Source organism: Danio rerio, chromosome 6, assembly GCF_052040795.2.
Source record: "Danio rerio strain M-AB ecotype USA chromosome 6, GRCz13ab, whole genome shotgun sequence".
Classification (NCBI taxonomy): domain Eukaryota; kingdom Metazoa; phylum Chordata; class Actinopteri; order Cypriniformes; family Danionidae; genus Danio; species Danio rerio.
The window spans coordinates 34,995,334-35,017,977 of NC_141026.1; the positions used below are offsets into that span (position 1 = coordinate 34,995,334).

General features: G+C 36.1%; 1 protein-coding gene across 1 annotated transcript in view; it reads right to left on the reverse strand.

Moving 5' to 3' along the window:
* zc3h3 (zinc finger CCCH-type containing 3) overlaps positions 1-22,644 on the reverse strand; it is a 114,503-nt gene that overhangs the window by 9,175 nt on the left and 82,684 nt on the right. Inside the window, exons 5-10 of the mRNA XM_087257556.1 lie at positions 21,615-21,760; positions 20,427-20,499; positions 18,020-18,178; positions 17,860-17,929; positions 13,011-13,142; positions 117-280 (exon numbers count right to left, since the gene is read on the reverse strand). Of these exons, the coding sequence (XP_087113682.1) occupies positions 117-280; positions 13,011-13,142; positions 17,860-17,929; positions 18,020-18,178; positions 20,427-20,499; positions 21,615-21,760 (744 nt within the window). The remainder of the gene's footprint in view (positions 1-116; positions 281-13,010; positions 13,143-17,859; positions 17,930-18,019; positions 18,179-20,426; positions 20,500-21,614; positions 21,761-22,644) is intronic.

Consider the following 22,644-nt stretch of genomic DNA (forward strand, 5'->3'; position numbering starts at 1 on the left):
CAGTTAAACTCAACCAGGGCCTGTATTAAAAAACTTTCCCTGTTTCCTTTTTTCTTGTTTTTTTGTTTGTTTATACTTAATACAGATGACAATTACAAAAAGGAATAGTTCCTGACCTCCTTAAAACATCTCTTGTACAAGCTTTCTTGGCCGCTCCATAGCTTGCATTAGAGCCAGTACGTTTCTTGCTCTGTCTGTGGTGCAGCTTGCATTTGGAACCACGTGGACACACACCAGTACTGGAGAAGTCTGGGCATACCAGCGTGTGTTTCTTCTTACACTGTGAAGACAGAGACAGAGACAGAGACAGAGAGAGAGAGAGAGAGAGAGAGAGAGAATGAGAGAGAGAGAGAGAGAGAGAGTGAGTGAGTGAGTGAGTGAGTGAGAGAGCAAAAAATCCTTAATGCTTCATTCTATTACACCCACACAGGAGGTTTTCAGGAATGGTTATTAACGTGGGACCCTGGCGGGTACAGATTTCACCTGTGCCGCGCTCTGCAGGAGCTCACAGAAGTTATCAAAAGAAAGTGTTTTTTGTGTGATCGCACATGAGTAGGTGCATGTATCTGCTAAGTGAGAGAAGGTGAGCATGTGTTTGTGTGTGTAAGTGTGTGTAAGTGAGAGTAGGTGAGAGTGTCTGTGTGCCTGTGTAATTTGGGCGTAAATTGGTAGCTTCATTCTTCGGGAGACCCGATCCCTCCCACCTGTCAGAGGAGCTAATTATACCCCACTATGGGGTGAGGAGCGCGAGACGCGTGGATAAGTGAGAGAGATAGAGAGACTGGGCGAGTGTGGCCCACGTTGCTCCAGAAATAGAGAGAGAGAGAGAGAGAGTGTCTGTATGTGTGTGTGTGTGTGGTTGAAGGATCGTGTGTCCGGGAACAGTGTGGACTCCTTGTCACCCCTTGGGACAGACCGCCCCAGAGACATTCTAACCAAAAAGAGTCACAACCAGCCTAAAATCACCAAATCTCCAGTTATTACAGGGAAACAGCATCTTAGAAATTGATCACACATTAGATTGATGCTTTTAGTGTTTTCGCAGTAAACAAGAGATTTTCTAAATGTTGTGTAAAACATAGCCTACCAAAACACACATAGGCTGCTAATACACTTTTATAGTAAATGCATTCAGTGAAAACAACCACTTAGAAAAGTCAGGAGTACAAGCACGCAAAACAAAGCAAAGCAAAATATATTAAACAATTAAAGGTGCAGTGGGTCTTTAGAAACATTTTTGTTGTGCTGGTTGAAAGTCTCTTTACATTCCAATAGTAATGAGTGAAGAAAATGATCTTAATGCATTTATATGTATTTTTATATTCTAGGTAGGGCATAAGACTAAAAAATGTTCATCCAATTAAAAAATGGTCAGGCCGACAATTGCCATACTTCTGACAAGTAGCCAAACTGTCTGTCAGCAAATGCAGATCTGTACATCTGCACACTTGTTCATGCATATCCGCTGTTTGCGCATACACGTGCACCGTGTTCATGTGCACATGAGAAAATGACAGCAGTAAAAACAAATGCTAAATCAAAACTTTTAAAAATCCTGATATAATATTTGAGCTACATTTGCACGCTGAAGAAAGGATGACAACATGGCTGAAGTATTTTTTTTTTTGACAGGTAATGTTCTGTTTTAAAACTATTTTAGTCGTGCAAAGCTTATGTAGATTTTGTTGTTTTATAAATGGGTTATATGCACAAAAGTGTAGTCAGCCACTGAAATCTTTGCGAAAAAATGTATGTGACTATTTTCAATTTCATAAGGGAACTTTTACAGCATCGATAATGTAGATTTTTATTTAGTTTAACAGCAAAACATAACTCAATAGTGCTATTCTGCCTAGCCTGCTTTACTGAGTTGCAGTTGGTTTTATATTCATATTGGTGTATTAATATTTTAGCAACGACAACCTGTGATGGGCTCCCTATATTGTTTACCTTGCAACTTTAAATATTCGGTCTGAAATAGCATGCATGTATGGCTTAGTAATAAGTGTAATTCATACACCCCTCTGGCCAACCACTAAGATTACAGTAGTCACTTTAGGATAAAGTGTGTGGGAAAATGAGACTAGTGATCCTTGCATGTATAAAATATTGCACATGATGACAAGTTTTGCTTGCTACACAACTAAAAAAGTGCTATATATAATACAGTTTTTTTATTCAATATTGTAGTATTATAAAACACTATAAAGTTTTCTAACTGGCTAATGACATGATTTAATGTAGTGGACGGTCTCTGTCATCTAAGGTGCGTGTTCATGATATCAGGAGGCGTGTCTTTGTACAGCAGGGGAGCAACTGTAAGAAATATTATGCTTACCAGTCAGCATTTTGATACACACTTACTGCTCCTTTAACCAAAGCAAAAAATAAAACCAAACCAAACCATGCAAATCCAAACAAACAAACAAACAACAAAACGACACCAAACCAAAAAAGGCAAAAAATGCACGAAAATTTTAAATTAAATAATGTTGCGAGAGTTAACAGACTTTATCAAACTACATAAAAATATTCCAGTTAAATGAACACATAACACACGAAACCAACAGAAAACAAAACTCATTAAAGTAAAAAAACTATGAAAAAAAGAAATAAAAAAAGCTCCAAAGAATGAAAAAAGAAAAAAAAAAACACAGAATCAAGACCAAATATATAAATAATTAATATATTAAAAAAAAAAAAAAAAATATATATATATATATATATATATATATACACACACACACACACACACACACACATATATATATATATATATATATATATACACACACACACACACACACACACACACACACACACACACACACACACACACACACACACACACACACATATATATATATATATATATATATATATATATATATATATATATATATATATATGTTACCAATAAAACAGGTATAGCATTAAATTAATCACATAAAAACAAAACAAAACTGTGAACTGCAAAAAAAAAAAAAAAAAAAGTATTTTTTTCTTGGGAAACACATCAAGAAAAAATAGCAAAATAATAATAAAACTGTTAAACCAAGACAACAATATTGACAAAAAAAAGTAACCAAGCCAAAACAAAAACTGAAATAAATAAATAAAAACAATTACAAAAGTTTAAAATTCAAGTCACTTTCTAGAGGGCCATTTTTGCTATATGTACTGCAAAATATATAAATAAAAAAAAATTATTTAAAATTTAAAGATATATTTTATATATACACACAGTATAGTTTAACAGGATTATCGCACCCAATGAATCTGGGTCTCTAATGCCCCCTAAATCATCCTATAGACAACATCATCACTCACCACACTCATGGCTAATTGGCCCAATTTGCTAAATCCCTTGCCACTTGAATTCAGTCGATTCCAATTCCACCCCATTTCAGAAGAGCATTTGGGACCTTTCTTTTTTTAAACACCCATTTGTTTCTTGTTTGACTGATAACATCCATGTCGAGCTTTAATCACTCAAAGGTCTGGCCAAGGCAGACAGAACAAATGTGTAAATTGTGAGAAATTACAAACCTTGTAAGGTGGAATAATCTAAGAGTACTACATCGGTAATACTACAGTAGCTCATATGATTTAGAACAATCCCTTGTGGATTCATTCATTCATTTTCTTTATTAATCTGGGGCCACCACAGCGAAATGAACCGCCAACTTATCCAGCATATGTTTTACGAAGCGGATGCCCTTCCAGCTGCAACCCATCACTGGGAAACCTTTTTGTGCACACTATTCTTAATCTCACGATTTAATTATTTAATTTTTTTGTAAGTTACCAGTTTTCATCTCCTTCAATCACAGCAAAATATGAATAAGAGGTAACCCCAAAAATCAAATAGATGATAGTCCATAAATGTTGTTGTTGTTTTGTTGTAAAGCAGATAATCTACAATGATACGAATTGAGGAAACACCACTATTGACAAAAACTGTTGACAAAAAATGTAAAAGTAAATAAATAAATAATCATAAAAATTAATAACATTAATACAAATAATGAAAAATTTATTAAAATATAAAATAAAAAATAGAATAAAATAAAATATATAAAAGGAAGTAAAAAAAATAAAACATTCAAAAATAATAAAATAAAATAAATATTGGGCCCCTATGTCCTCTCCAGTGTGGTCTAAGCTGGATCTGGGTTGCTTTTGCAGTGTACCAACCATCACACTGGCATCTCAAAAGCATTTATAATTTAACAACATTGACTGCATCTTCTCTCTACTCTCAGCCGCCAACAGAGCATTTGATGTATATTGACCACTAAGATGGCCAGAGCACGTTGAATTCACCAATTTCAGACTTATTGGTTGGCTGCAATGCTAGAACCTGAAGTCAGTTTTTAATCACTCTTTCAGAAGTTCTGTTTATTAGTTACTGAGCTGTTACTACAGTCTTTTACTATCCTTCAAATTCTGAAGGTTCATGACAATAAACCTTTTTCAGGTCTTTAGGATATTTTGTTTAAAGTAATTAATTCTCTGATAACCTCATTGTTGTCAGTATAATCCTTTTTAGAGCCTGCCGCTCTTTTAAAAGAGCTGACACTTTGTTGCGCGGCAGTTTATTATTGTGAAAACACTGACAGATTTACCTGCCTCTTTCATCACATAAAATCCACAAACCTAAGTAGGAGGAGTTCTTGGCCAGAAGAACTCAAAGTTTAGTTAATGGGATTAAAGAGATACTTCACCCAAAAATTAAAACTTGATTGTGATCCAGAGTTAAAAACTGTTTTTCCTACATTAAAGAAGATTTTTAGCTGAGAGCTTTCAATTGATATAATCAAATGGGTATCGGCAATTTGAGAAAATAATGAAAATAATACCTGTCGTCCCTTATCATACATTGAGGTCTTTTGAAGTAAAATGATCAGCCTGTGCTAGAAAATAATTTTTATTATCATTTTAGTTACAGTTAACCTGTAAGCCATCACTCATTTTGGGGATATACACTTACCTAAATTTAAATAGTAACAGTTCTTGACCCCAGTGAGTTGTAAACATAAATTAGGTATCATTGGAAAGAAGGCACGTTGAGCTTTACTATGGTCCATATAAAGTTTCATGCTAAAAAATGTGAAAATTTATACATTATGAAGTAATTGAAAAAAAAAATTAATGAGTTATTATTTTCATATACAAACACAGAAAAAAACATTAATGTAATAACCTGAAAAATATATACTTTGAAAGCCAAATATCTCATGAGTTTATATTTCAAATTTGACAAACATAGCATTCAAAATGAGAAAAAGTTTTCTGAGACTACTTCAGTGAACTTTTCCCTTACCGTCAGAGGAATTTTCTCAAAAATGATCTTCCCAAACTAAAGCAGTTGCTGAATAATTTGGTCAACATTCACAGTTCATGTGTGTTTGGAAATGTGTATGTTTAGGCTTTACTATTCATTATCTATAGTAGGTGGTGCTCAATCCTGTTCCTGGAGATCTACCTTCCTGCAGATTTCAGTTGCTACCCATATCAAACACACCTGAACCAATTAATTAGGACCTGAACACTACTTGATAATTACAGGCAGGTGTGTTTGATATGGGTAGCAACTGAAATCTGCAAGAAGGTAGATCTCCAGGAACATGATTGAGCACCCCTGATCTAGAGTTTATAATGCTCAAAGCACTGTTGGCTTTTTACTTTTTTATTCGAATATATCAGGGCCATGCTTTTAGGTAAACAGCTTCTACTCAAGCAAAGTAAAAAAAAAAAAGTCACCAACCCTCCTCTTTCCGACAAGGTCTACCTCAGAATTAAAAAAAAAAATGCTCGGAGATGGGCATGGAGCTCTGCGAGCAGAGGGAGAAGTGGGCATGGCTGGCAGAGCAGGGGAAAAAGAGCGGATCGAACAACTGTTGTCAGTTGGCTCACAAAATGAGACGCAAACCATGAGGAGATGCATGATTTTCTAGTTTACAAAATTAAAATACAAAGAAATAAACAGTAAGTAATTTAATGCCCTGCTACATGTGTTATTCATAATTTCAAATACACATTACCACAATTTATTATATCATTATAAAGATAATTGTGTTTATATAAACACTATAAATAAGGAGGAATTCATTTCTCTTCAATTATTGGGTTTGAATGCAGACACAGTGGATAGCAGTGCAGCAGGTCTCTTGTCATGTCTATTCCAACCATTAGCCCTGCCGGTAATCTGGAGGATATTAAACACAGGTGAACACAGCAGCACAGACATAGGCAATGTGTCTGAATGGTAACGAACTCAACTGATAAAAAACAAAGTCCGCCATTTACCAATTCTTGTACAGCTCTCCCGACAAAAATGCTTGATGCAAACCAACAGCTTTGCTGTATCGACCATAACAGAATTGTGGGGAAAAACATGCAAAAAACCCTGTGGATCATAAAACAAAAACATCCGACCTGTGCCGTGTGCAGAGGTGGTCTCACCCAGTCATTGGGTCTTACAACTTGCCTTCAGGAAAGCATGTGCTCTCATGAATAATTAATAAGCAGGGTCTTCTCATAGGATAAGAAAACTCCACTATAAATAATAATCAGAAGCGGTTTCTTGAACCTTTAAACAGCCTGAGGTTGAATAAATTAACCAAAAATTGTAATCTTGAGGTGAACTTAAGACATACAGTTGGTATTTAGTATAAATGTAGTGTACATAAAAAAAACAAATAAATAAAGTTTTTAGTAATTTTTTATTTAATATTTAAGTAATTAATTGTTTAAACTTAACCAACTATGCACTGATATTAAATAATTTAGTCGACAGCCAATTATTAAGAGTGATATCTAAAAATACCAATACTAAAAGTTTAGCAGTTCTTCCTTTTAAACCTTTTATTAAAATAATGATAATGACACAACTTTAAACATGAATTGAAAATCTTTATTCTCTCATTGGGAAGCATGGTGGCACAGTGGGTAGCACAGTTGCCTCACAGCAAAAAGGTCACCGGTTCAAGCCCGAGTTGGGTCAGTTGGCAGTTTTGTGTGGAGTTTGACATGTTCTCCCCGTGTTTGCATGTGTTTCCGCTGGGTGCTCCAGTTTTCCCTACAAGTCCAAAAACCATGTAGTATAGGTGAATTGGGTAAGCTAAATTGTCCGTAGTGCATGTGTGTGAATTAGTGTGTATGTGTGTTTCCCAGTGATGGGTTGCAGCTGGAAGGGCATCTGCTGAGTAAAACATATGCTGAATAAGTTGGCGGTTCATTCCGCTGTGATAACCCTGGATTATTAAAGGGACTAAGCCAAAAAGAAAATGAATGAATGTATTCTCTCATTTTCAAGTTGCTTCAGAGTAGCTAGTTGTCTAAACAGAAAATGCATTTCTCAAATGATCAAGTCATTCTTAACTAAATTCTAAAGATTAGATTAAGATTGAAAAAAAAAAAATTCCATTCAAACTCATTCATCCACCACAAGCTAAAGCATGCCAGATTGTGTCAAAAGTTTTAGCGAAATTTCACCTTAAGAAAATTTAGTGTCACCATTATCATTTAATTTAATTAAGCAAATCCTCACCAGAGACATATTTACACAGCACAAATGAAATGCACTTTACCTCCCACTTCTAAATGACAGGTTATAATCTGCCCTCATCATTGGCTGTATGTAAACAATTGGCCAATATTGATTATGAACCGTTTCATTGACGCATCTCTATTACGCAATAGCAATGGACTTACCCACATTCCGTCATTCCCAACCAACATTTCTACAAATGATTGAAAGCTATTGGAGTAGCATGGGTGATATAAATCTCACCTAACCTATAAGTTGATTGGCTATTTGGAATCATATCTAATTAGCAGAAAATCCCAGTGATGGTGCGGTGGACGCAGTACAGAGAAGCCTCATTAACTTTAATGTTCACTGCTGCGATTTCAGCAAAGAAAACACAAAAGCCCAAGTCCTCCCCAACCATGCTCTCTCATACATTTTAATTTACATAAAAGCAGCAAAATAGAGGGAAAAGAGAAGTGCGTGAGAGAGAGAGGAGAAAAAAGAGAGAGAGAGAAGTGGATGGAACATCTTTATATCAGTGCAAGTTAACAATTTTCCACTTGATTTAAGAAAGGCTGGGAAGTCTCTGGGGCCTATTAGAAGAGCTTTCTACTGGCCACAAAGCAGAAAGAGTCAGCACATTTTACATTACTGAGACAGAGAGCAAGAAAGTGAGAAAGAGAGACGGAACGTAGGGATGGTGGTGTGAGCTATGATAAAGAGCTGGGAAATGAGAATAGTGACAGAGTGATAGAGGGATGAGAGTCAGAGGGAAAGCGATCAGGACGAGGTGCGAATAGATGAGACCGGGCAAACAAAAGAAGAAACGGGACAGGAAAACATAGGGAATGGCAGACAGAAAGAGAAAAAGAACAGAGCGAGGATGAGAGTGTGCTTTAACCCTTGCTCCGCTGGCGTATCCATTGCTGGCCTCTCGCCTGTACTGCTGTCATCAGCACTTTTTCACGTCCATAATTATGGTGTGCTATCCATCATATCTAAGACAGTGCTTTTGGGACGGCGCAAAATTACAGACCTAAGCACTTCGGCTAATAGAATAAATATTAATATCTCTCTTCTTATATATTCTCATTCTCACCCCAAATATTTAAATGAGCCCTGACAGCGAGAGAATGCATTTGTTACGATGAAGGGAAAGCGAAGAAGAACAAATGGAAGTGGGGGGGACTGAGCGGGAGACAGACAGAGACAAAGAGAGAAGACGGGAGAAGCAGAAAACACTGCGGAGAAACAATTCATTAGAATGAGACAAATCCAAAGAGCAGAGGACTGATAGGGGTGGCGATGGAAGTTTCTGCAGAAAAACAATAAAGGGAGTAACTGTCAGTGTAAAAAAATAAATCACTTTCGTTCTGGCGAATATGAATTATGCTGAAAGCTTTGTACTTTAAAATCCAAAGAAAAATGACACTTTAGTCAAAAAGATGCACTCAGTAATTTTTTGATGGGCAGATACAGCAGTCGTCTTGGACTTTCGTTCTGAACTGTTTGATATCAGAGATGTGCATGATAAACATGATCTCAATATGACAACCTCTACAAATCGAGTGCGAAACTAAAGTTAGTCTATCGTATGTCTACTAAACTATATGACATTGTATCTTCTCATGCCAGATAATTGTATTGAATCATATTGTATTAGATTTCATTTTATTTTGTAATTACCTTTTGATGGTATGAATGAATGAATGAATGAATGAATGAATGAATGAATGAATGAATGAATAAATGAATGAATGAATGAATGAATGAATGAATGAAGTCAGTGGTTACACATTTTCAGCATTTTTTAAGATGTCTTCTTTTTTGTTCAACAGAAGACAGTAACATACAGATTTGGTGATGATCTCCCATCATTTCAAACCCAAAAGAAAAATTTAGAATACAAATGAGGATTATTTCAAACAAAGACATGTTAGGTGTCAGTCTCAGGTTCAGAGGTCCATTTCCAAACAGCAGCCCACCACTGCCTCATAGGTTGGAAACACACTGGTATATTATTCTGTACTGTAAACTTTGTATTGTGCAAATACAGCTTGTGTACTACATTTTTTAAAAATAAAATTAAAGATATTGTGTAAAGTAACCTATGTATGAAGTTAGTTAAATGGCCTAATGCTCAGTGCACAGACATAGCACAACTGCACTGCAGGTTTCTCGAGCTTTACAGATCATATTCCCTCATCTCTCTCCAACTTTTTTTAGTATGATTTTTTATGCCATATTTAGTAGCAAAACATCCCAAATTGGGTTACCTGTAACCATGCTTTTTTATTTAATAAATTTTTTTTCAAGAGCCGAATCTGCACTTACAGTGGCCGGGATCACAGTCCAAAACAAAAATAGACATTCTGACATGGAACACACATTTCAAAGTAAAATAACTGCTCATATAAAATGATCATGGATCCCAGTCTTATGAGAAATATGAAAATTACCATTCACTCACTGTCATGTCTTTCCCAGGAAGTATCTTCAAAATGGCAAATGCTGTAAACATTGTTCTCTGATCAATAAAAGTGAATAAAAGCCTAAATTTAATCTGCACATCATATAAAGAGCTTATGTCTTTTTGAAGTGTAGCATTAAACAGACAGATTCACAGGCGCAGTAGGTAGTGCTGTCACCTCACAGCAAGAAGGTTGGTGTTTCTGTGTGGAGTTTGCATGTTCTCCCTGCCTTCCCGTGGGCTTACTCCGGGTGCTTCGGTTTCCCCCACAGTCCAAAGACATGCGGTACAGGTGAATTGGGTAGGCTAAATTGTCCGTAGTGTATGAGTGTGTGTGTGAATGTGTGTGTGGATGTTTCCCAGAGATGGGTTGCGGCTGGAAGGGCATCCCCTGCGTAAAAACTTGCTGGATAAGTTGGCGGTTCGTTCTGCTGTGGCGACCCCGGATTAATAAAGGGACTAAGCCGACAAAAAAAATGAATGAATGAATGTGGTTCAAAGATTTATTTTAAATTAATTAAGTTCTTATAATTTCGAAATGACATAAAAACACTAAAATATATTTTCTTTATGGATCATAAAATTTGATTAGCATGTAATAAAGCTAGACTAATAAATGCTGTATTTTTAATGAGCCTATTAAGTAATACTGAACTGAAACATATTGTTAAATATTATTTTAAGAAATATTACTGAGCAAACTGTTAACAATAAATGTAACAAATAACATATATAAGTCAAATGATGTCACCTATACAAACAATATGAGAAAGGGTACAATAAATATTACAATATAACAGGGGCTGCACCTGTCTTGCAAGCCTTGGTTTGTACACTCCTGTGTGGGACAGGTGTGATGGGAAAACAGGAGTCTCTGTGTCTGTGTGTGAGTGCGTGTGTGTTAGGGTGAAGATAGAGGTCATGGATGGGTCAGAACCTGCTGGATTAAGGGCACAAGAGGACACTTAGTAAATGTGGGTCGCGTCGCCCTCTCTTGTTACTGCCCTCAATATGTCACTCACTCACAAACATGGAGGAAACCAAATGCATATGTCATAAGCAGTTTGATGAAGGTTTAGATTAACATCAGGAACACAGTCAAGTTTTAAGAGCTCTATTTAAAACTCTTGCAAAAATTCATCACCAATAAACGGCATTCATTCATTAAGACCTATAAAACAGTCATCGACCGCAAGCCACTTTAATCCGACAAGTGTTATGAATGTTAAAGTACATGTACATTGAAATAATGAGAACAGCAACTATTTGGACGCAAGTAGATGAAGATACAATATGTTGACAGGGATGACCTGAATATACAATGTGCCAAACAGTTATTCTTTTTCTCCTTATCAGCACCATTTACTGTACCATTTAGGTACAACACAAGTGTGCACAAGTGTGTAAAAATAAGAGGAATTTATTTTCAGTTGAAGGAACTTATGGCCCCAAAACATGATTTTTAAGAAAAACAAAACCTAGTCAAACAATTATTAACAATTTACTGTATTTTAATGGCAATTTAAAATGTAAAACTAGATAAAATGCATAAAAAATGTATAGGTTTTTTTAAAGAAAGCTTTTTATTCCTTATAATTTATTTTAAGCTGGGATTTATAGCCACTTTAAATTTAGAAAAAGTTAACATTTACAGTAATTTACAGAATAAAATAAAAATGACATTTTAGTCATACGTAACTATAAAATGTAAACTCAGAGAAAACATTTTTCATAGCTGTTTCTCTCATTATTTTTCAGATAAATATAGTTGACTGTAATGTTTATTGCACACTGAATCTGAAATTTTCGTCCAACATTTTTCACATGTCAAAATATAAATTCGACCTCGCGCAACTCTGTGATAATGAGCTGAACTCTCCGACTCCAAAATGTTTAGCATTTTTTAGAATGGATTAATTAATACACAATGGACTCAGTGTGCAAGGTTTGTTTACGTGACGAATGTTTCGAATATGAATACCTACGGAAATAAACACATACGAAAATTTTGGACTTTATTGTGCAAAGACCTTAGGTTGTGATGATTGTTCTATGCTTTAACGTGCTTGAAAAAGTTTTTGTTTAATTTGAGTTTTGTAAAACATTGTTTTTATATGCCTGATAACATTTGTGTGACCAAAATGTTGCTTAATACATACATGTTATGCAAGACTTTTCATTTTTTGAAAAAGATTAAAGAAGCAAAATGATGGAAACGCTTGCTACAGATCTAAGGGTCGATCACACTGAACACAATTTTACATTCTAAAAATACGAGGCGCACCACACTGCAGTTTTTGTTGACAAAAAAAAAAGAGAAGTGCTGTGCACTTTTTACATCACTAGACAACGACTGAATCAGCTGCGTATTGTGCGCGAGTGCTGCTGTTGATGTTGTTATAATTGTAATATTTATTAATATTCTAATTTTAAGATTTTTAAAGTCTCTGGATAATTTGAATAAGTGACCACCAGTCTCTCCTCAATCTTTAAAAGTGTCTGTAGTCGCCTTGACAACACAAACACTGCTGTCACCTCAATGGAAACTCCACCTCTGCTTTCATCTGATTAGAGATTGAAAAAGACGTGACTGACATAACACGCTTTTTCTGCTCAGAGTGTAATTTTTTCAACTGCGAGCAAACAGCGTGCGGCAGCAAAAACGCAAGGCACAGCAGGCAGTTAAAAGTTTTAAATTATTCAAAAAAGTCACCTCTTGACGCAAAAAGTGCGTTCGGTGTGATCGGCCCCAAATTAACAAGCCAATAACAAGAGTTACAGTAAAGAAACTTAATTCAATTAAAACTATTTACAAGTTATTTTCTATTTGTTTATTACATTTTAGAGAACAATAACACAATAAGTACTTGGATAGATAGACAGATTATATAATTAATTAATTTGTAATTTAATACATTTATTAATTTAAAAAAAACAATCATCCTCTATATTTGAATAATCAATAACTCGTGTTTTGCAATGGAAATCCTCTAACTGCCTTACCTTATCTCCCTGAGGGCAGTAGCCTCGCACAAAGTCTTCACACACCTCAGCTTTACGAGACACATAGACATGGCTGTAGGGACAACTGCTGTTATTACATATCCCTTTCAGAAAGTATGAGCACACCGGCATCTACAAGAAAAGAAGGAAACATTCATTTAGAGATTATAAATTACTTTATTAATCAAAAAAAAAAAAAAAAATCAAACAACACAAAAACTAAAACTAAAACAAACATAGTTGAAGTTAAAATTATCAGCCCTACTGGGATTTTTTATTTTTCAAATATTTGCTTTTTTTAGCTAGAATAAATAATAATAATTAAATTTTCTTAAAACCATTTTAAGCTCAATATTTTTAGCCCCCTTAAGCAATATTTGTTTTTGATTGTCTATAGAACAAACCATCGTTATACAATGACTTGCCTAATTACCCTAAATTAACATAGTTAAGCTTTTAAAAGGCACTTTGAGCTGAATACTAGTATTTTGAAAACTATCTAGTAAAATAGTACGTACTGTTATCATGGAAAAGATAAGTCAGTTATTACAAATTAGTAGTTAATACTATTATGTTTAGAAATGTGTTGAAAAAAAAACTTTTTTCCGTTAAACATAAATTGGGAAAAAATATGGGGGGGGGGGGGGGGGGTAATTAAACTTCAACTGTATCACTAAAGTTTGAATATCAAAAGGTTGACTGTGGAAACAATACGACTGAGCCTTAAATCCACTTACATGTGTACACTTACATCTAACATGTGTAAGTAATGGAAAACGCAAGTGAGTTTTATACATATGGCTCCAGTATAATGTCACGTATCTATTGAAGTCCCTGTCACAACACACATTTATCACACATTGTCTAATCAGTAATTATGTGCATGTGTCAATGGCACAGATTTGCACTGACTCCTGGTGAATATAATCTGCATGTATGAATAATCTGAACGTGACTTGAGTTGCTCTCTGGGCTTAAAATAGACTGTGAGGTTTGGGCGCACGATGAGCGGGGTGGGAGGTGGAAGGGGGGGCGTTGCGCTGCCCTCTTAAGTGGAATCTCATTTCCATGGGGGTCATATCATTTCTGCTTAATTAACTGCAACAGAAATATTGACCCAAGCGGGGCGTCGTACCACCTGCATGATGTGTTTATGTGCAGGGGAGGGGAAATGGACGCCAGCCATGACTGGGGTGAAGGGGTTTGGGGGGTTGGGGATCTTGTTTCTCAGTTATTTGGAAGGGGGACTGTATCGTTTTCAATTGCAGGCGTGAACTCAAGCCATGCTTCATAGCATATACATGGATGACACACAGGGTGCGGGGTTAAATTGAGCCCCGAGGCTGTGGGGGTATTATGGGGTTGGGGCGAGCAGGTGGGCTTTTGCTGCGATGAGGTGGCTCTGCTCCTTTAAGACAAGTGGACAGCTGGTCTCTCGCTGGACTGGAGGGGTAGAGGGCGAAGACTGTCACAGGTGCAGAGTTTCGGTGTGTGAGTGTCTGTGTGTGTGTGCAGGGGTATTGGTAGAGCAGGGCCGTGGACAGAATACAAGCAAAAGTCTGAACAAGTGTTGGAATAAGGAGAGAGGAGGGGGGAGAGAAAGACTATATTTTACAGAAAGTGAATGAGGGTGGGCTTTTTTCTGTGGCCAACAAACAAGGCAAACAGGTGTCTTGCTGTGACAAGAAAGTGTGGGGAAAGTTTCTGACCAGGTCCTACTGAACCTGTCATTTATACCTCTTCATATGCCACTCCTGCTGTGATTATAAATCTTGTATTGCATTACGTCTCTGTGCAGACCCCCAAGTATTTTGCCATTTAGCAATTGTTGAATCCAACACAAAATCAACAAAAAGTCACACATGTTTGCAATCCTGCTAAATTCTTAATTTAAATAAAAAATAATCATAATAAATGTAAATAATCTCATAAAACTTCCAATTCCAAACCATTTATTCAAATTATATTAATTAAGTGTTTTACATGTGGAGTAAGGCTGCACGATTCTGGCTAAAATGAGAATCACGTTTTTTTTTTTTTGCTTAAAATCAAGACCACGATTTTCTCACGATTCTGTAGATGTAAAATAAAGGTTAATATGAGCAGGCTATTATTATTGTAATTGATCCTTCGGTAAGCCACACCCAAAAACTGCCACCCACCAATCGTGGCTTAGCAAATGTAGCTACGCGCAGGAACTCTGTCAAGCTTTCGAGCGAGGGAAACAAGCCAAATCGCTGTGCATATGGATTGGGCAAATCTGATACTCGATTTCCTAAAAGTTTGGACAGGTTGGTGGAATTTTTTCTCTTTTCAAAATCTAAAACCCAAGGGGAGAAATGCCAGTGTGGATCAAGCGCTGTGAGAGCGGGGCGCTAAAGGAGCGGGGAGTGATAGACTGACGGCAATAACTGACACAACTCTTACCCTAAAAAGATCTAAACTGTTTCCTACAAAATTACAAAGCATTAAAAATCAACAGAACAAAACAGAGATCAATATACTATACCCAAATCTGTTTTTCAGTAATTTATATCCCTTGTGTCCATGTCAGAGCTACAATTCACCAATGTTTTCGTCTGTCTTTTGTAGATTTAGTCATTGGTTACAGCGTTACAGCGGGTTGGTGTCTGCTTTTATATTTGCTGTTGAATTAATATTTGCTGGTAGGGAAAATCTATGTTCACTTCTGCTATTTATACTTTGATTTGCATTTCAATTTATTTATTTATTTCTTCCACTTAACTGCAAATTAGAAAAGAAACTGTATGAAGAGCACACAAACATACTGACAGTAATAGGCACAGTACATTGTTATGAGTCAATGATGCTAATATTTAATACAAATCAATCAGTTTTGCCTTTCTGACTGTTCTTTCTATGAATGAATAAAAGCACGGTCCATGCGTGTTTCCTCTTCTGTTAGTAACACTTTATTTCATTGCACAACAATTAATCCATCAGGCTTTTTGGCAAAAAAAAAGGGAAATCAAGTTTTAATTAGTTATAATTCGATTATTTTTAAATTTCACCTTTTCTGACACATATATATATATATATATATACATACATACATATATATATATATATATATATATATATATATATACAGTTGAAGTCAGAATTATTAGCCCCCCTGACTTATTAACACCCCTGTTTATTTTTTTCCCCAATTTCTGTTTTATGAAGGGAAGATTGTTTCAGCACATTTCTAAGCATAATAGTTTTAGAAACCTATTTCTAATAACTGATTTATTTGATCTTTGTCATGATGACAGTAAATAATATTTTACTTGATATTTTTCAAGACACTTCTGTACAGCTTAAAGTGACATTTAAAGGCTTAACTAGGTTAATAAGGTGAATTGGGCATGTTAGGGTATTTAGGCAAGTTATTGTATAATGATGGTTTGTTCTGTAGACTATCGAAAAAAAAAATTAGCTTAAAGGGGCTAATAATTTTGTCCCAAAATAGTTTTTTAAAAAATTAAAAACTGCTATTATACTAGCTGAAATAAAACAAATAAGACTTTATCCAGAAGTTAAAATATTATCAGACATACTGTAAAAATGTCCTTGCTCTGTTAAACATCATTTGGGAAATATTAAAAAAAGAAAAAAAAAATCAATAGGGGGCTAATAATTCTGACTTCAACTGTATATATATATATATATATATATATATATATATATATATATATATATATATATATATATATATATATATATATATATATATATATATATATGGTATCTAAAATACCATTTAAACCCATAAATGAACAATAGCCTGACAATAGCCCAAACATCATCAGATTCCATTTGAAAATAATCCTCCACATGCAATATTTTTATAATGTTATCAGCTTAAGGGGGTAACAGGGTGAGACAGCAGACTTCAAGACTAAAAAATGACCATGCACACGTGAATGTGTCTGTCTGAGAGGGGTAGGTAAGTAATGAGGTCGTAATGTTCACTTCGGGAGAATCTAGACTAGTATATGATGGGTCACATGTTGCGTCAATACTGATCCCATCTCCACCTGTCTTTATGACGGCAATGCCTCTGCAAAGACCTCGAAGTATGTAACTCGGGAATCTATGGGATTGCCTCACAGATATTGAGACTGTGACACACCATCATAACCTGAGAGAGGAAGCTAAGAACCTGACATAGTATCTTTAATTATCACCCCACCGGCCAGCAAGCCCTGACAGTAACCTGATACTACCACATATGGCCAGTCATGACTTATGTTAAGATTCTGATGGCTTTATGCATAAATCCATCTGTCAATACCGCCCTATGAAGATAAAATACTGTAGCTGCACATTTTATGTTTGAGGTATGATTGAAACCAGGTCTATCAGATTATGATCTACACTGTGACAGATGAGTGTGGATTCAATTCTGCTTAGATGAAGGCTACGTTTACATGTTATTTCCCCCCTTGCATTCTAAAAAAGTTTCACTTTACAAAAAAACATTTTCAAAACAATTTGCATATATATATTTACATATATATTTGTGAAAATAGCCAAAATCGCTGTATTACATATACCTGGCCAGTTTTTGGTGCTGTAACCTCGTTAGTAAACAATAACTGTAGGAAATTGATGTCATGACTGTGGCCGCTCAGCAGCACTGGTGTGTATGTATAATTTGTCATGTGTAGCCTATTTCATGCGTCTCTGCTGTTGTCTATAACACTTTTTTTCCTGATTATACCAAGGTCATATAATGTTGACTGGATTGATGAAAACACATCTTCACACCAGGTGTAAATGGAGCTTAAACCTATTAATTTTTACACTCTTGATGAAAGTACGTAAAAAAGTACAGATTTACCTTCTCTTTGGCAACTTTATGTGAAAACGGACAAGTTCCATCTGTCTTCTTACATGTGCCTCTGAGAAACCTGTCAACCAAACAAGAATTTTATTTTATTCAACATTACACAGTGTTAGACATTTTGTTTAATGTGAGACTGTGTGGAGATGCTCTGAACCTGGTGCAGACAGCCACTTTGTCGGGGTCGTGGATGTAGGGGCAGGTGTTGCCATGGTTACACTTGCCAAACCGGTTGTAATACATGCAGTACTGCTTGGCCTTCTGTTTCTTCTGTTTGGCATGTCGTATTATTGCTAAACTCCTCTGCACAGCACGACTGATGCAACAAAATAATATAAAAATAAATAAATATGTAAAAAGTCAATGGTTACATACACACACACACACACGCACGCACGCACACACACACACACACACACACACACACACACACACACACACACACACACACACACTAAAGGGGCTGTGAACTACCATTTTGTGTTGTACTGTTTTCTGAGGGCCACTTAAGATTCTTACATCAAAAAAGCATCCTATTTTAGAAGCAATAGTCTAATTTCAATCTTGTTTTGATCCCCTTCATCGAAACACATTGTTTAAGTTTGCGTGAAGGATTGCAGACTAGGACATAAACATTCTCTGGCTATAAGATGTGCATATTAATAAATGTTAAACGCTTTGCATCTAAGATTAGGCCCTACCGTACAAAAATACACAGCTGGAAGCCCACTCATGTTCAATTTTGCAAGTTTATTTGACAGCCTGCATTTTTCTGTGGAGTCAGAGTTTAACCACATTTTACGTAATAAAGTGGCACATTGTACAACTTGGCATTTTGATAAATTGGCTTCAACACATGCATTTTTTAGACTAATGTGAAAGTTTTTGAAGTATGAAATATACAGCTGTACGGAAAGTATTTAGACTCCCCCAAAGTTTTTACTCTTTGTTATACTGCACCCATTTGGTAAAAATCATTTATGTTTATTTTTTCCTCATTAATGCACACACAGCACCCCATACTGACAGAAAAACACAGAATTATTGTCGTTTTGCAGATTTATTAAAAAATTTAAAATAATATATCACATGGTCCTAAGTATTCAGACCCTTTGCTCAGTATTTAGTAGAAGCACACTTTTGATCTAGAGCAATGAGTCTTTTTGGGAAAGGTGCAACAAGTTTTTCACACTTGGCTTTGGGGATCCTCCGCCGTTCCTCCTTGCAGATCCTCTTTAGTTCTGTCAGGTTGGATGGTAAACTTTGGTGGATAGCAATTTTTAGGTCTTTCCAGAGATGCTCCATTGGGTTTAAGTCAGGGCTGTTGTGTTGTTGTAAAGCCACTCCTTTGGTACTTTAGCTGTGTGCTTAGGGTCATTGTCTTGTTGGAAGGTAAAACTTCAGCCCAGTCTGTGGTCCTGAATACTCTGGCGAAGGTTTTCGTTCAGGATATCCCTGTACTTTGCCGCATTTATCTCTCCCTCGATTGCAACTAGTCGTCCTGTCCCTGCAGCTGAAAAACACCCCACAGCATGATGCTGCCACCCCCATGCTTCACTGATGGGACTGTATTGGACAAGTGATAAGCAGTGCCTGGTTTTCTCCACACATACCACTTAGAAGTTTTATCTTGGTCTCATCAGACCAGAGAATCTTATTTCTCACCATCTTGGAGTTCTTCAGATGTTTCTTTAGAAATCTCCATGCTAGCTTTCATGTGTCGGGCCACTCTGCCATAGAGCCCTGACTGGTGGAGAGCTGCAGTAATAGTTGACTTTCTATAACTTTCTCCCATCTCCCAACTGCATCTCTGGAGCTCAGCCCTTGTAATATGTCGGTTCTTCTTTACCTCTCTCACCAAGGCTCTTCTCCCTGATAGCTCAGACACCAGCTCTAGGAAGGGTTCTAGTCGTCCCAAACATCTTTTATTTAAAGATTATGGAGGCTATGTGCTAATAGGAATCTTAAGTGCAGCAGAACTTTCTTGTAACCGTGGCCAGATCTATGTCATGCCACAATTCTGTCTCTGAGCTCTTCAGGCAGTTCCTTTGACCTCATGATTCTACTTTGCTCTGACTTGCATAATGAATTGTAAGGTCTTATATAGAAAGATGTTTTACTTTCCTAATCAAGTCCGAAATATAATAAAACACAGCTGGACTCAAATGAAGGTGTAGATCCATCTCAAGGATGATCGGAAGAAATCGACAAACCCAGAGTTAAATACACAAGTGTCACACCAAAGGGTCTGAATACTTAGGACCATGTGATAATTCAGTTTTTCTTTTTTAATAAATCTGCAAACATTCTGTCTGTGTACATTAATGAGGGGGAAAATTAACTTAAATGATTGTAGAAAATGGCTGCAATATAACAAAGAATGTAAAATTTAAGGGGGTCTGAATACTTTCCATACTCGCTGTACATGATGACTTTATTCTACAATTACCTCTTGCCTCTTACATTAGGTTGATTTAAATTTCTCAGTTTATAACTCCTACCTTAAGGCGATATTATATATATATTGCTGTCCTGGGGAATAAATGATCTCTTACAATACTAACCTGGCCACATATTGTGTGGCTGATGTTCTTCCTTGATGACCAGAAGAGGAAACATATGGATTATACCACTCTCCTATAGAATGAAAAGTGAGAGAAAATTATAAAAGGAGAACTCGCTATTATAAATTAAAACTATATAATAATTTATAGAGGTGTAAGACTTTTGTCCACAAAGTTATCATAATGTTTCCCAAGATTCATGGACTAATTTCATCACAATTTTATAATATTTACAGTACAGTTGAGGTCTTATTAGCCTCTCTGTGAAATTTCAATTATTTTCCAAATATTTCCAAAGTGCTGTTCAACAGACTTTTTCTCAATGTAATTGTGAATGTACTGCATAATTAACACCTTGAAGTCAGCTATAGCCTGTGCTTGTTTGTTCCTCTTGCCTCATCCTAGCGCACCAGCATATTTATTTATAACAAGCCAGACTAACAGTGTGTAATTAAAGGTCATCACGTTCATTGGTAATGACGGAGGCCAGCAAGTACAACTAAGACAAGATATCACGGTGTTTATTTATATGTCAGGGACCGTCAGCCGCAGCCAAATGGCAATCTGAGAGAGAAGTAGGAATAAACACTGTACTCTTTGTAGCACTGAGTGACAGAGCGGTGAGGGCATAGTGCAAGGAATCCAAGATCTGAGCGCATGTGAGAAATGACTCGCTGGCTATGTGGGATGCAATTGGGAAGTCTATGTGAAAAAGTGATGGAGTCTGTGTGTATTAACTGTACCAATCCTGTGCGGTGAGACTACAATTTGTTGAGGAGATCATAAATAGACATGTGTATGTGCGTTTGTGTGGAATTCCCATCGCAGAGCAGGAGTTGATCTTTAATTCCACATCCGACTAGGGCTTCAAGGTTTAATCTAGGCTATTCACAATCTCTCTCGTTCTCTCTGTGTCTCAACCTGTAGCCAGTGACAGATGACAGCTTTATTATTTTAGAAAGCGACCTGTAGCCCCCTCCTCCATTCCATCGCCGGATGTGTTGATAATCTGGACCAGGTACTTAGAGACAACTGATATATTTACTGACCATTGAAAACCCATGAAAACACTTCTCAGGGGCACATATTCAAAAAAAATAAGTGTGCAATATATATATATATTTCTAATCTTTTCAGTGGTTAGAATTTTGCTAATTGATTAGGCAATGATCTTTGGAAAATAATTACCAGGTCTACTTGTAGGCGTGCAGGTGGTTTGAGTGCGAGATAACTTATTGGCCGAGACTCTGTACAGCTCTCCGCCTATCCACCTCATGCTCCGCCCTCTCCATTGCCTTTCTGAAGTTGTCCTCATACGATTCTGCAAGAGGGCTCTGAAATAAATAGCAAAATAGACAAATAGTGGAAATTACATTAAAAGTTAGGTAATTTTTCCCCCACTGTGAATATTATAAAAGGTTATGAAGTGGCAAGTTGTAGAAAAACACTTTGAACTACATCACCTCTGATCCAAACATCTATGTGTGACACAACTATTGCTATGATGCATTATTAGACAACAGGTAGACACTTTTTTATATAGGATGTGATAATGTCAAAAGTAGCACAAGTGATTGGTGTATATCAGTGTAAATGTGGAATCAATCAGGGAATTGTTGTCTCGCTCCACAGAATCCAGTACAATTACTAATTAAAGTAACTTTGATTGCATTTAGTTTTGTTGTTCTATTTGTGTAGATACCATTTGACATTGCTGATTTTTCAATAGTGTTATTAAAGGCACATTATGTCATTTTCACCACTAGAGGGTGCATATTCACAACAAACAAGGCATATTATCATAGTGCCCTGACTAAGTGTGGAATAATGGCAGTTGTTGCCTTTGTTACATTCTACAGGAAAAATCAGGTACATGTATGAGCTAAAGGATTCAAACTTAATATGAAAGCAGATGAGTTTTATTATGCCAGTTGATTTCTTCTGGCACTTCTGGTCGGGATCACGTGAGGACGAATCAGCAGTTTCATCATACTATATACATTTTTAAGGCTCTAATAAAACACAGTCTAATAAAACGCACAACATATTACAGCTTCTTTGGTATTTTTCCTGTATTTAAAAAAAAAAAAAATTTTTTATAAAGCCACACTAGAAATCAAGGTATGATTATGTAATTAGCATGGTGACACAGGACATAGTCCATGTCACCAAATTGCTTATTTCTCTGGATTTAAAGGTGCAGTATTTAAGTTTGACA